General features: G+C 43.3%; 1 protein-coding gene across 2 annotated transcripts; it reads left to right on the top strand.

The window, feature by feature from the left end:
* Nucleotides 1-2350: 2350 nt before the first annotated feature.
* tnfaip3 (tumor necrosis factor, alpha-induced protein 3) lies at nucleotides 2351-15871 on the top strand. 2 transcript variants are annotated; one of them, XM_061744756.1, is made up of 9 exons: nucleotides 2351-2617; nucleotides 5329-5719; nucleotides 9232-9422; nucleotides 9652-9793; nucleotides 10103-10273; nucleotides 10400-10580; nucleotides 11399-12381; nucleotides 12499-12704; nucleotides 12885-15871. In XM_061744756.1, the coding sequence occupies exons 2-9, from the start codon at nucleotides 5413-5415 to the stop codon at nucleotides 13188-13190; spliced, it is 2487 nt and encodes an 828-aa protein (XP_061600740.1). In that variant the 5' UTR covers nucleotides 2351-2617; nucleotides 5329-5412; the 3' UTR covers nucleotides 13191-15871. The 2 variants fall into 2 exon arrangements, with proteins under 2 accessions (XP_061600740.1, XP_061600739.1); XM_061744755.1 differs by lacking the exon at nucleotides 2351-2617 and adding an exon at nucleotides 2643-2958.

The following is a 15871-nucleotide window of genomic DNA, read 5'->3' as shown; positions in this document are numbered from 1 at the left end:
AAATAACGATACTAAAGTATTTTCTAAGTACTTGTACTTAGTAACATTCCTGTATTGTAAAATGAATATTAAAAGTATTATAAAAACATAAAAATGTATTAATGCAACTGTACCTGTTGTAACGAACCATTGTGTAACATATTGTGTACATTTATGATGACACATACTGGTGGTTTGGAGCCGTGAGGGGTCAGTTGTCTCCACACGGGGTTTTCCGTGAACGGGTGACCGTGTGGTTTTGTAATTATTGCTTCTGCTGCCAGCTAGAATTGATCATTGCAGCTTGTGATTCAGCTGACATTTGACCTAGTGTGGAAGATTTGAAAAGTTTGGAAATTTTATTTGTCAGTATTATTAATAACAGCCACAACAGCAAAGTGTATGCGTGTGTGTATGTATGTGTGCATGCGTGTCTATACCATATACTATATAATAGTACAGTATAATAATTAGTTTGTGGGGAGTTTGTGTAACTGGTAAAGGTGAATGGTCAATGTCAAATGAAAGCATATCAGGTGATCATGAGTTTTCTGTTCCCTGCATTGGAAGAAAATTTCTCTGTGGTCTACTGTGGTCGGTGTTGGGATGCACAACACAGAACTGGGAGTCTTTCCAAAGGGAAGGGAAAGGAAAATAGAAAGGGAAGAGTGAATCAGCAGAACATGATGGGATATTATCAGTTAGGTAAGTTCCTGTTTTTTTTTCCATATTAGGCCACAGATGCACGGCACAAAGGCAGAGCTGCCGTTTACTTCACAGGTAACTAAAACTCACATTTTTTAAAGACACAAAGACGTTTAATATGTTTGTCATTTTCAAACATTTGGAGGTTAGACATTTCTTTCTCTTTCTCTTTCTCTTTGTCTTGCATATCATTCATAGAAAGGCAGGTTGTATTTGTCCACTCATGCTACTTCAACAGATATCTTTCTGTTTTATCTATTACATGCAACAGCAGCAAACTAAATGTGAGAACAAATGCACAGACGCTTATAGGCTGGTTGACCACAGACAGACAGTTGGTGTGCTCTACCACGTACCGGTGCATCAGTCACTGATAGAGTTGGGTTATGTTTTTTTTTTTTACACTTTTTAATCATCACAACCAGCAGAGACACTAAAATGTATAGGGTTTGACCGTAAAAGATGTCAACCTATTTAGCATACACATATGGGTTGATGGACGCTTCAAATTTAATAGTTTTTAAAAGTAAAAATAATCTGGTTTATAAGTAGCTACTCTGTAAAGCCACATGTGAGGCAGAATTTAACAAGAGAAAAATTAAACAACTCAAATTCTTTTATGACGTGATGAGGGATTATGAGACAAGGATTGGATGCTGATTTATTAGTAGAAATACATGTTGTTTTGTGGCAGATAGTTTTGCAGAGCCATGTAAAAAAAAAAAGTGTTTTTTTTTTGTTTGCACTGCAATGATAGAACAGAGAAGTAAAAGTGGGTTCCTCTTGCAGCGCTTTATTTTTGGCACGTTATCAGTCCGAGTGAGTAACCTATGAAAAAGGCGAGATCAAACTACAAACTTCAATGTGTGAACTCAATTTCCAAACAGTCAAAGCAGTATCACATCACCTCTGCAAAAGCTGTTGTCATCCATCCCTACAACATACTCAAATAAGCACGTAATGCTGTCAGCAAGTCAAAGCCTGCTTTTCAAGCACTGACTTTTCTTTTCGTTTTTCCTGACTCATTTTACTGATACTGGCCTGGCTTGCAGGTTAATGATTTATATCTGGGGGCTGTCTCATGAAATAGACTATGACGCGACCTGTCTGTCTGCCTCGGTGACTCTCCTTTGTGCTCAGTAGGTGGGATGTGCGTCTCATGCCGCGTTCCATTTGTCCTCGGAAGTGGGGATTTCCCAGTTCCCAGTCGGAGTTTTCAACTGGAACGCCCCTCAAAGTGGGATTTCCCACTGGGAAAGTGGGAGAGTCTTCACCACCCCCGAGTTCACATTCCAAGATGGCTGCCCCGGTTGTAAACAGTAGAAGAGAGCTCCGTAAAAATTCGTAGCACTTCATTCTAGTTTTGGTCACACTAAATCAGTCGTATACAAGTATTGTTCGGCATATATATGCTGCTATAGTGTAATTTACATTTTTCATGTGGTATATGCGAACTACAAACTTGTTTACCTACTTTGTAACTGGAACGCCGATAACTCGGCTGTGACGTCATTCCCAGTTCCGAGTTCCGACTTCCGAGGTAAATGGAACGCAGCATCAGTGTCGAGTCAGACGGGTAAACTCCCTCTAGTGGCGAGGACTCGCAACTACAACATGATTGTGACAGAGAGAGAGAGAGAGAGAGAGGGAGAGAGAGAGAGAGAGAGGAAAATGGGTGGACGGAAAGTCCCTTGGAAATCCCCTTGACTTTTTTTTCTTTTCTTTAACTAAACTTTGCGGACGTGTGCAGTGTTCTGAGAGGGTGGTTGAGCTGCTCGCAGCACTCGCAGCAGAGGTCTGGCAGCAGAGAGAGCAGCGTGAATGGCGCCGAGCAGCTCTGCGGCGAGGCTGAGTGAAGTGGAGAGGAGAGGACTTGCCTGAGCATCCGGGAGGCTTTGTGATCACCCCCCCTCCCCTCCGACATATTACCCAGGTAAGACCCCACTCCTCCTGGTCCTCCTGGTCCTCTGGTCCTCGTCTCCCCCCTGCTGGACTGACATTCCCCCCCTGAAGGAGCAGAGACTGGTAAAGGGGCTGCATCACGGCGGGGCCTTTTTTACTCATGCATGTTTGTGGGGACACGGAGGAAGCGTGAAGCCTGCTCACGACGGCGTCTTTGACAGCCATTGTTTACAAAGACGCCCCCCCGGGCCCCCCTTCTTCTTCTTCTTCTTCCCCCCAAGACGGATAACGGAGCGTAGAAACGGACAAATGTTGCGTCCGCGCCGCTGCGCCGCAACGCAACCCGCGGACCAGCGCCACATTGTTTCAGAGGTAAGCCTGGTTCATGGTTCTGCGTTAAAGCGACGCACGTAGCCTACGCCGTAGGCTCTGCGTCGGTGTAACGCGGAACCATAAATCAAGCCTGTAGTTGTCATTGCAATTACGTAAGCCGTGAACGTCAGCAAAGTCTGCTGTTTTTTTTTTTTTTTTTGATTGATTGAATTGTTTATTTCGTACGACGGAGTATTAGGGCCAAACTAAGACAAAATAAAATAAAGTCGTAATATTACGAGAATAAAGTCATAATATAATGAGAATAAAGTCGTAAAATTACGAGAATAAAGTCGTAATATTACGAGAATAAAGTCGTAATTTATGTAGAATAAAGTTGTAATATTATTAGAATATAATTTATGAGAACTCTTAACAGGAAGAGCATCTTCTCTCTGTGTTAAAATGAGGAATATTGAGCATCTTTAGAAGTTAAATTTATGTATTTATAATATATTTAGTATTACGACTTTATTCTCAAAATATTACGACTTTATTCTTGTAATATTACGACTTTATTCTCAAAATATTACGACTTTATTCTCATAATATTATGACTTTATTCTCGTAATTTTACGACTTTATTCTCATATTATTATGACTTTATTCTCGTCATTTCAATTTTTTTTGTCTTAGTTTGGCCCTAATACTCGTCGTAATTTCGAACACATAAGGAAAAAAATATAAAATTTTAAAACAAATTCAAAACATACAGAAAAAAAAGCAACAACAACAAAAACGTAATACAAACAGGGAAAAAAAACAGTGTCTGAAAAGGAGCAGGTAGAAGTAAAACTTATTTAACCCTGCCCCTTTGTTACCTCTATCATAAATTAAACATAAATATTAATAATAAATAGCTGCAATTTACTTATTAGGCTACCGATTTCCCCATTGGTTGTGCCTTTGCACCTAACCAGCTAACAAACACAATATTTCCTTAACATAGCTCCTCCTCCATCAAATAACTTCCCAGAACTTCCTTTTTATACTGTTTTTTAAATTGATTTATATTTGTACAAGCCGTGAAAGTCAGCAAAGTCTGCTCTTGTTGTTGTGTTTGTGTGGGGGATCTGTGTGCCCTGACACACACCTCACCTGGCTGGTGTTTTTAACATGTCCTCTGGTGCCACCAGTGGCCCTTGAGCACGGCCTTACCTGTTGTTGTTGTTGCACCTGCAACCTGCAGCTACTAGAGGCTTGTGCTGGCTCCTCAACTTTAACTGCTGGGAAAAAAACACTTGACACGAGGGTGCTGGGGAGAGTTTAAAAAGTCAGCAGAAGTCCTGTCTGACTTGCTGACCATCACTTTTAGCTTCCTGTGGTTTTGTGACTTGCTGAAGCTTCAATCAAAGACCTCTTTCTGTCAGCTCTTCCCCATCTCTGTCAGGGAACATTAACCCGCTTCAAGTGTCCAGAACTGTCAGGTTTGTATCAATTATTTGGTCATATTCTGACTTAAATCAGGAAATAGTGGCATTTTTGGGCGGATGTTTTTGAATCAGAATCAGAAAGAAGTTTATTGCCAAGTAGTTTAACACACACAGGGAATTTGTTGTGGTGATTGAAAGAAAAAGTGTACAACATGTTGGTTTTAAAGTGCTGGAGTAATGAGTCTGTACAAAGGTGACCTAGGATGTGCCTTAATGTGACACATAAGGTCAGAAGTGGGGTCTTTAATGTAACATAGAGGGGGGTCCGGGGTCTTGTTCACGAGGCCAGCAGGAGTCAGGAAGAAACTGTTTTTATGGCGTGAGGTTTTGGTCCTGATGGACCGCAGCCTCCTGCCAGAGGGAAGAGTCTGAAACAGTGTGTGTCCGGACTGGGAGGGGTCTGCCGCAATCTTACCTGCACGCTTCAGGGTCCTGGAGGCGTACAGGTCCTGGAGAGATGAACAGCCTTTAACGTAAAGACTTGATAGAGGCCAGGAGCTGGTGAGGTGTTGGCTTGAGCGGAAGACTTCTGACCTTTCCAGCAGCCCAAGGAAGCCTGGAGGCCTGGACTTTAAGTCTGGAAAACACCAGTTTATGGGCAGAAGGGCTCAGTGGGACACCCTGTTTGGGGGAAACTCTTAAAGACCATTAAGCGGAAAAAGGAGAAAGAGAAGAACAAACAAGAAAACAAAGCGTTCTTTGTATACTTCATTCAGTTTGACCCAGCGGACTCTCCAGTGAAAAGGCGCAACATAACCTTGACAATGGAATAATCCTGTGTAATGGGTGGTTTCCCAAACCAACTATAATATAAGTGGTGTCTTAAATCGAAATGAATAAAGAAGGGAATGTCCAGTGAAATTTTCCTACCAGTTTATTCTTTTTCTACAGTATGATGCTGTGAAGTAACAAGTCTTCTCCTATTCTGTCCCTCCAGTTTCCACGTTGTTCGGTCATCAGAGGCTGGTGCCTCCTCCTGTCCTCCTCCCCTCCTTCCATCCTTCCCGACCATCCGTCCGCCATGTCGCAGGGTCAGAACTTCCTTCCCAAATTCCTTTTCGTCTCCAACCTGCTGAAAGCGGTGAAGATCCGTCAGCGAGTGCCCAACGACGTGGTGAAGCCCGCTGCTACCGGTGGCCTTATGCACCACCTGCGGGGAATGCATCGCTACACACTGGAGATGATCGCCATGAACCACTTCCCGCAGGCCTTCAGGGAGGTCGTACAAGCTGCCATCCTGGACCGAGCCATGCAGGCCTCATTGGAGCAGGAGAAGAAGCTCAACTGGTGTCGAGAGTTGAAGAAGATGGTGCCATTACGCACCAATGGTAAGAAACATCATCTGCATGTGTGAGAAATGTCTTAAAATGGTCCACAGTGTTTCTTTTTACTCATGTTCAAAGATCCCTGTAGTTTAAGGTGCATTAGTGAACCTTTGGGACGTTTTCGAGTTGATAAAACACTCTCTACACACTTTTAGAGACTGTAGAGATGTTTTTTGCTCCCCAAGGAGGATGTATGTTGATTTTGTTTCACTTTCTATGATGGAAAAGGGGTATATTTATGAGTCAGGGGTACTTGATATGTAAAAAAAAAAAAAATTCTGAGATCTCATTACTCACAAGACGGGTTACTGTAAATGACAACAATTGAAGTACACAGGTTCCGTTTTCACACAGAGTCATTTCGCAGCCCCGCTGTCGGTTTTAATGTGCCGAGCCTCATGCTTGAGTTCAGGCAGCCCGTTGTTAAGTCATCTTTTCTGTTACGTGAATGTTGTAATGTGGGAACATCCCAGGGTTGACGAACATTCACACTGGGGCTCAAGTGCTCCGTACTGGGAAATTCATTGGCGTCACACACAGCAGAGTTGTTTACGGCTGATGATCTTTCAGCCCTTAGTATTTCCACAATTTTTCACCTAAACCTTAAGGGGTTTGTCCCCGACTTTTCGTGTAGGTGTTTGTGTGTGAAGAGTGTAAATGAATGTGAAGAACGATCACATAATTTTAGTTTATGTTCCCCAGCCCTCCTGACTGAAGTCTGTGCTTCTGCTTTTATGTCAAGTTAAATGTTTTACAGCTCACAAGGTCTCATTCAATCAAACGTGACCATATAACTATAAATCTACAGTTGTGGCCTTTGCGTCTACGTTACAGTAACTAACACATCTGGTGTGTAAATCAGATCAGTTTTCAGGTAAAGGTGGGGGAGAAAAAGTGCTTTTGAAGTAAATCATGAGCTGTAGCATTAACAACAAAAAGAGGAAATGGGAAATTACACGTTTGTCTCACACATATGAGTTTCTAGGGGAAACGTTTCCTTTTTTTTTGTTCTCTCTTTCAAATGAGAAATTCCAGCATTAACTTCATGTTATAATTTACTTTAAGCAGAGGATGGATGAGGAACTGTGCTGTCCTAAGGGTCTTCCAGTCTGAAGTTAGCAATGACTGAATGGGTTTTTGTAATCGTTGTCAGTCCGTAGTTCCTCTAGAAAGACCCACAAATTACTGACACTGCTCTGACATCCACTGCCAGTAACCTGCATGGAATTTCCTGGCTTGTGCAAATGACGTCATAAAGATGAGACAGATTTTAGAAGTGGATCGTCTAACTCTGAAGGACCCAGACGTGACTTTGAGCAGAGGACGGACAACATCCATAAACACACACACATACACGCACAGACACACACACACACAGAGGACTGAATGACTGCTGCTGAGTCACCGGAGCTCAGCAGGCACACAAACTGAGAGATCGCCCCATGACATCTAAATCTTGAATTTGCTCCCACAAACTTTAACCCAGGTTATCATCTGTGTGACTGGACTGAAGCCTCAAACCTCCAGGGATTCCAGTCAAAACAAAGAAAAACGACCAGCATGAAAGCAAAAAATTCCTCATAAAATGCACTCGACACTCCAATTAAAATAACAGGGCCACATCCGTTTTCCCGTTGCCTGCTCAGACGTAATGCGTCATTAGAATTTAGTGCGTCTTCTCTTGTGTCCTGAATATCTAGAGCACATCCAAGGGTTTTTCCCAAACAGCATCCCGTGTTTGTCATGTGGCCCCATCGTGTACATCGGCTCAGCAACAATACGCTGACTATACGTTTCAAGGGAGCAAAGACGAAGAGCGACTCTTCTACAGTGTCGTGTCAAAAGAGTTTCACAGATTTCAGAGTTTTCTAGCGCCACATTGTTTTTGCAATAAATAGTCCAGCTTGTTTAGACAAACAGGAGGGCTTGATTTTGTGTAACAGAAACACGGGGCATCTTAAGGTTAAAATGTACTGTTACCTGGAGGCTATGCTAAAAGGGTTAAGGCTGGTCCTGGGCCGGTGTGTTTTTAGGAAGTGGCTTGGCTTGAAAAAGAGGAAGTGTCTATATTTAGACTGATGGGACCTGCCAGCAGTCTTTCATGTTTAGTCGCCAGGAACCTCAATTCAGGTCCAGTTTTTGTTTTTTCTTTCTCAGAAGAGGAAGTGAGCCTGCATTTGGACATTTGAGTCTATTTGTGCCTGGCTACGTGTCTGCAGTTCTGTTGAGGATGCCTTTTTTCTCGCGGAAGAGCTGTGCACTTTATGTTCTTGTAGAGTGATGCAAGGGCACCGAAATGCAACAATAGCTTGTTGGTCTGAAATAGAAGTGGATGTTTTTATTTTTTTTCCTTCTCGTACAATAGAATGTGTCTTTAGTTGAATGAAAACATTACAGTCATCTTGCAACACAGAAAATGCTATTTTGAGAGACATTATCTCAGCTTCGCCTATGGCAAACTTATTTCAAGGCAAAAAGCATCTCTAGAATATCTGTTTTATAAGCAATCCAGTTTTCTTTCTGAGACTTAACAATATTTTCCTTTTGTGGGACCTCTATCTTGTTCATGAACTATATGAAAGGTGTGAGTGCTTTAGGTGTGTGAGCTACTTCTAAGTAAATATTTCTTGGTGGAAGAGGTACAAACTGAACAGATTACTGTGTAGACGAATGTCTCTTGGGCATTTGTGCATGTGAAGGCACATGTTATCTCAATACCTATAAATCACAGCCTTTATCGTCTGACGATGACTGTAGTTAAAACCCTATCATCCCATCTTATCCAAGTCCCACCCCTGTGGAAAGTACAGGACCAGCTGAGTAGCATTAATGAGCTGGGATCATTTAAGGGGATCTCAAACACACACGCACACGAAAAAAAAAAAGAAGAAGTTAGCACAGGGAAATTCCTGTGTTTACTGTGACAACAGGGTTTTTCAGAGGTGCGCACATTGACAAATATGAGCTCTCCTGTTTCACAATGAGAAAAAAACCCAGCACTGCCAAAGGAGACGAAATAAAATTCCAGCGTACGCTCACACACAGGCCTCTTGAGCAACCAGCTCCTTATTTTTCTGGGCGGTTTGTAGAATACAAGCTCTTTCTTTAACATGACGCAAAACACGTTCCTGTCTGTGGGCCCCTTGTGTAAATATTGGTAGGAACATTTTCTAAAAACATTTTCTTTAAATGTTTTTCAGGTAGATATACAGTATACAATGTAAAGACTAAGTGTTGCCTGTAGCATGTGTGTGCTTTTAAACACGCGACGGTCATATAATAATCTACAACCAGATAGTGTGACAATTGGCTTAACGCCCTGGAAATCCCCAGACTTCGGTTACACTTGATTGTGCGCACACAGCTTCTTGTCCGCTGGGTATGCTGTGCACAAAGGGAATTTCTATGTTTGTGTTCCCATGCGCAATTTTTAAATCTTCTATAAGATGGCGAGAGTCATTTATTAACTGTGTATGCTCACGTGTCATGCTTTGTGTTTGTGTGTGTGTCTATAGGAGATGGGAACTGTTTGCTTCATGCAACCTCTCAGTACATGCTCGGCGTTCAAGATACGGACCTGGTGCTTCGGAAAGCTCTCCATAGTGTTCTGAAGGAGACGGACGCTGGCGTGTTTAAGGCTCGCTTCCAGGCGGAGCTGCTGCAGTCCCAGGAGTTCACCCAGACGGGACTCCGATACACCACCATGGTACGGGCCATGTTTAATGTATCGCTTTTTAATGATGGTAGAAGTTTGAGCTACAAGATGCAGCCTTTTTCAGTCCATTGTTGTGTTGATTGGAACCATTTTTTTTTTGTTTTATATGAGTCTTCAATCCAGAATATGGATTATTAGGAATTATTTTACACTAACATAATCAGTTACATCATATTGCACATCTTTTACGCTCAAACTGTGTGTGCGTGCACCGTCCTAGAACTGGGAAGAGGAATGGGACAAGATTGTGAAGATGGCATCTCCAGTGTCTAGTAGTAATGGCCTCCAGTTTGACTCTCTGGAGGACATTCACATCTTCATCCTCTCCAACATCCTCCGCAGACCCATCGTCGTCATTGCCGGTACTTGCGTTTTTACCAAAGCTCACTGCTCTTGTTTAACAGAAGGTGACAGTAAAGTCTTCATTCTGGATATTGTGATTTTCTAATGGAGAATAAATACTCATGAGCTTCTTTTTGAATTATATTTCCAGTGATATTGTACAAATATAATGAGTTAAATATCAGGTGCAAAAAGAGTGGCCAGATATTTTCACTTTCTCGCCAGTCTTGACTAGTTTTGCTAACTTGTGTGTTGCAAAATAACATTTAAGTTGTTGGTAGTCATATCTTTAAGGCTTTAATTGTTGTGTTTTTTTTCCTACCCAACAGACCAGGTGGTCAGGAGTATGAAATCTGGCTCCTCCATATCTCCTTTGAACGTGGGAGGGATTTATCTGCCTCTACACTGGCCGCCCACAGAGTGCTACAAATACCCAATAGTGCTCGGCTACGACTCCCAGCACTTTGCACCTCTCATCACCATCAAAGACAGCGGCCCAGGTAGAAAACGCAAAGATGGAGGTGTCACGAGGCTCACATGATGGAAGAGAAAAATATGACGTTTTCTTTCTTTCTTTATAACGGTCCACCTAACATCTTGATTTGAACTGATCCCCCCCCCCCCAGAGATACGAGCGGTACCACTGATCAACCCAAGACGGGCGAGCTTTGAGGAGCTGAAGGTCCACTTCCTGATGGAGAAGGAGCAGCAGCAGAAGGAGAGGCTTCTCAACGACTACCTGCACCTGATAGAAATCCCGGTCATAGGCCTGGGCCACGACACCACATGGATCATGAAAGCTGCACGGTACTTATAGGTTATTAGCTCTGTCCCGTGAATTGACAATATGGCTTAAAACAAGCAGAACAATCATATTTCAGTTCTAAGGGCTACTATTAGGGCTGGGCGATATATCGAGATTTTAATATATATCGATATATATTTTCAAACACGATATGGTACGAGACAATATCGTTTATATCGATTTAAAAAAAAAAAAATAAAATTTTTTTTTTTTTTTTTTTACATTTTTTTTTTTAATGATTTTGATATAGCTTATTTTCTGACAAATTGACTTGAATGTTTTATTTGAGATTTGCACACATTTTTTGTTATTTGCACAACTGTCAACCTCAGTGGAAAAGTCTGCCTGGTACTGTCTACATTGTATTAATTGCACAGTGTATTTTAATTTAATTGTTATGCAGGAAAGGGATATTTGTTTTATTTTATTCAAGAAGCATTTTTATTATATATATGCAGGCAGTTTATTTTTATTTCATTTGTTTTATACATTTTGATATTGTGCAGACCTCTGTTAATAAAGGAACCTGTGTGACATTTGGCACGAGGCTTTGTATTAAAACTGACTGTTTTAGGGTTTGCCTCAGAAAAAAATGAAGCTAACAGATGCTATGCTATAATGCTTTGGGGGAAACCCCAATTAAGGCACAGAAAAAATATCGAGATATATATCGAGTATCGCCATTTAGTTAGAAAATATCGAGATATGACTTTTGGTCCATATCGCCCAGCCCTAGCTACTATAGTGTTAAATGTAATTTTTTTTGGTTGATGATAACAAATAATGTTTCATCAAACACACTGTGTGTCTTTGACTAAAGGCTGGATGAGGGAAACCTTCCTGAAGACATGAACCTAATGGAGGACTACCTGCAGCTCGTCAACCACGAGTACCAGCGATGGCAGGAGGACAAGGAGCAGGCGTGGGCCGCCCAGCCACAGCGCCCGCCACCTTTCTCCGTCTCCCAGCTCTCTCTCATTGAAATCCGCTGCGCCACACCACGGTGCACCTTCTACGTGTCCGTGGACACGCAGCCTCATTGCCACGAATGCTTTGAGAAGCGACAGGCCACGTCTGGTGGAGGAACGAGGATAGAAGGGGTGATTCAGACCAAGGGAGCAGGCGTACAAGGTGGAATAGTGATGGGAGGATCGGAGGTGAGCTCCAGAGGAGCCCGAAGCAGCAGCCCCCCGTGCTCTTCTTCTGGGAGAGGGGTGGTGTTATCCAGTCCACGGTCCGCTCCACCCACTGCTCCCAGCCTCAGTCTGTACAGTGAAACTCATGCCATGAAGTGCAAAACACCCGGCTGCCTCTTCACCCTCAGTGTAGAGCACGATGGACTTTGTGAGCGCTGCTTCAATGCCAGGCAGAACCATGCACCCCCTGCAGCTGGAACAGCTGCTGCTACAGGACTCCCGGGCCCCAACGGGGGGCCGACGGTTCCACAGGGTTCTGGCTGGACTCAGTGGGGGGGCTGCGACGCGGAGACTGAGCGATGCGGCATGTGCAGACAGGAGGCGTTCAGGATATTTAATGGCCTGTGTCCACCCTGCATGCAGAGACAGCAGGCTCCGGAGAGGGGGGAGCCTCAGCAGAACAATCCCAGGACTGAGGCTTCGTCCTCTGCTTGGAACCAGACGAGAGACTCTGAACGGCCATGCCTCACCCTGACCCCAGGACACGCGTCCGCCTGGAAGACCCCCCTGGCCCGGCTTTGTAAAAGATCTGGCTGCCAGTTCTTTGGGACAGCAGAGAAGTTGGGTTTCTGCACTATTTGCTACGTAGACTATCAGACCAACCACCGTAAGTCCCGAAACACAACCATTATCTCGTTAAACTGTGATGCAGATTTGGAAATATTTTTCCATTCCCCGTGAAATCGTTTGCCATGTTGCTCATGCTGGTCACCGTCTCTTCCAGACTTGACTCCTCCTCCACCCCCAGTCCAGACTCGGCATGGTGTGGAGACAGGGTTCCAGAACCCCACTCGGTGTCGTGGGGCTGGATGTGGCGCAGTGGGCAAGACGATGCTGGAAGGCTACTGTGACAAGTGTTACGTCAAAGAGCAAAGCGCGCGTCTTAACCAAGTGGCGCATCGCACGCAGCAGTCGCCTCCACCGGTCATGGTAGGTTTACTCCGTCATGGCTTTGCTTTACTATTTTTTCTTTTCCTTTCCGTGTTTGTGTGTTTTTATCTTCCATCTGACTTCGGTATCTGTCATTTGTGAAGCCAGCCTGCAATATAATTTTTCAGAGCAATCAGCCGTCTTCTTCCTCTTTATTCATTATTTGTCTTTGTCCCTCAGCGTGAACGAGCAGCCAAACCCAGATCTTCACAACAATCCCAGACGCAGACGCAGACGCAGACGCAGACCCAGACCCAGACCCAGTGTCGACGGAGCGGCTGCAGTAACGTGTCCCCGGGTTGCACAGACCTCTGCCCGGAGTGCCACACGCGTGGCCAGGGCAGGGAGGCGGGCAGGCGGGCGCAGGCGCCCAAGGAGAAGTCGAAGCAGCGCTGCCGGACGCAGGGATGCGATCACTATGCCAACCAAGAGAAACAGGGCTACTGTAACGAGTGTGACCACTTCAAACAGATTTACCGTGGCTGAACTGCGTTACGCACCACAGCACGCAATGACGATGGTGACACATCGCGATAGAGCCGCTGCCCTGCTGTGGGCTCTCCATGCCAATCAATGCACCTCTGATACTAACTAACCAACTAACTAACTAGCTAGTAACTAACTAGTAACCTTATGGCCTGAAAATCAACTCCTCCCCCATGTAGAATGTGAAGAGAGCGTGTGTGTACGTGGGGGGTGGTATGTATGTGTGAATGTGTGTATGTGTATGTGTGAGAGTGAGTGTGTGTGTGTGTGTGTGCATTTGCAGTAGACATGGCCTCCAGAATACCTCTTTGTGCAATTATTATCATCTGATTTGCCATGTTCTCTGACACGGTAAGAGGTTTGGCGACATGTCAGAGCAACTGACTTAACCCATGTGTACAATATGTATTTAGAGGTACGTGGTGGATCGTGCCGGACAAAATGATTGTATGTCGACATAACAAGAAGCATCTGACATTGCTTTCTAGACCACAGCCAAGGATTTATACCCTCTGTCTGTCTGTTTGTCTGTCAGTGTGTCTGTTTTAACCCATCTGTGTATCTGCCTGCCTGTCTGTCTAGCTCCGTAGAGCGAGGGCTGCAGTCGTTGGGCAAACCCAACAACAAATCAGTGGAAGTAGTGAGAGGAAGTGAGCTAAAGTGGGCCAAAGCAAAGCAAGTTAAGAGGTTGAAATCAAAAATATTTTTATTTCCTCTTCAAACAACGATTTGTCAGACGGGGGATAAATGCAGATTGCATTCATAATTCTAAAATGCTACAAAAATACAATTTTCATCCATTAGTGGTGTAAGTTTATGTTTTCAGGCAAATCAGCTTAAGTATTGTGATTTCTCTAAGTTAACAATGTAAATTGCTTGCTATGGAAAGTATAAACCAACCATTTGTCGAAATTGTTGCGTGACGGACAGGGCAGGCCCCTGCTAGATCTGGTGCTACATGTACAGAAACAAAAGCCTCTCCATTGTAGCCAACACGCTAGTGGTTCCAGCAGCCCGAAGGCAGAGAGCAGCGTAGAGAAGGACTCTTTCTATTCCTCCTTTCCTTTCTCTAATTTCCTCTTTTTTTCTGCAAAACAGATCTGTTGCCTTGGACATTGTTTTAATGTTTACTTAACGACTTAAAGCACCTAGAAACGCATACAAAACACACACGTGATTGCCCGCACATGCACACCCAAGTGTAGCATTGCTGGTCCTGTCAGACGGGGATTTCCAACAATAACACAAATTTGCGAAGTAAGGAAAACATACCAGTCTGGATAATTATCCAGCTCACCACCACATATGCACACACATACATGCAAACTCAGCTTTGCGAGATTGTACGCCACAACAAGGCTGAGGTGATGTGTAAGTAAACAAACCTGTAAAGAGATGGATTCCTCTCTGCTCCACCCTGCTGGATGCGCCAAGGTGACAATTTCAAAACTTCAGACAGCAATCCTGTTGCCTGCTTTGGCGAATCTTGTTTATCTGAATGTGTTTCGTGCTGTTTCTACATCAGCACACTATTGGGGCTGATCCCCGATAAGTTTTGCCTTTAAGTAGTCATGAAGTTTTATGGACCAGAGGGGCCTGATCAGTGATTATAGATCAGTGGTCCCAACTTTAAAATGCTTTTTGTGAATATGGATCTTAGTCCATATTGTAGGACCTTCCAACCCAATGCCTCATCTTCAAACTTACACACACAACGCACCTATGTGTGCTTCTGGAAAACACAAAAAACTGACATTCCTGTTTCCTTTTGGATTTTTTTTTTTTTAATGTATTTTGATATATATTTAATTTTGTTTCTGCCAAGAGTAAAAAAAAAAAATGTTTAAAAAAAGAAACGTGCCATCAATTGCCAAACAGTTGTTGTTACCTCCTTAAAATGGCCAGCCTGGGTTATTCTAGAGTGCTACAGATAGACATCTTCAATTCTCTGTAACCATACGGTGGACCTTATCAGACTATCTTGTGAAACCCCCAAATGGAAACTTTTTTTTTTCCACAATGTTCTATTTTATTCAAGTAAAAATTTATATTTATTTGCATTCTTAACCTCAAACTGAAAATATTCATCAGACAAAAAAATCTAAAGTGATATAAGCTGCAGCAGTAACTTCCCTCAAACCTCTGCTGAACCCCTCAGCTGCTGTAGATGTCCATCTGTGGCTCTAGTTAATAAAATGACACACGGGCTCTCGGTCTGCCTTTTCATTCAACTGTAATCTAAAGCTGTCAGGCCAGTCCACACGCTGACGGCCTGTGTGTAGATCTCTATGTGCTTTAATCACCTCTAGATGAACCTTAATCAATTAAAGGCCAATTAGTGGTCAGCTCATCAAGATCCCTTAACAAGGTTTTGGGGCTCTGAATGAGTTTGCCTGAGAGGAGATCATATAAGTTGCACATGACTTGTCTAAGCTGCTGAGGCATTTAGGAATGGTACTCGGACTTGTATCGGGACATTCCAACAGAAGAGCATCGGCTTACGAGCAGAAGGTGTAACAAAACATGCAAACGGTGTGGAAGTTTCTTTTGACAATAGGGTATTGTATGAAAAAAAAGCCTGGTTTTATTTGTTAAGTATTTATTCATATCAAGATATCTGTATTGTGTGATTTAATGCTTATTTATATGTTGTCCTGAAATGAATTATTTTTATTAAGAAA

This window comes from Cololabis saira, chromosome 17 (assembly GCF_033807715.1).
Source record: "Cololabis saira isolate AMF1-May2022 chromosome 17, fColSai1.1, whole genome shotgun sequence".
Lineage (NCBI taxonomy): Eukaryota > Metazoa > Chordata > Actinopteri > Beloniformes > Belonidae > Cololabis > Cololabis saira.
Note: the sequence above shows the minus strand (reverse complement) of the source record. Positions and strands in the feature narration are given on the sequence as shown.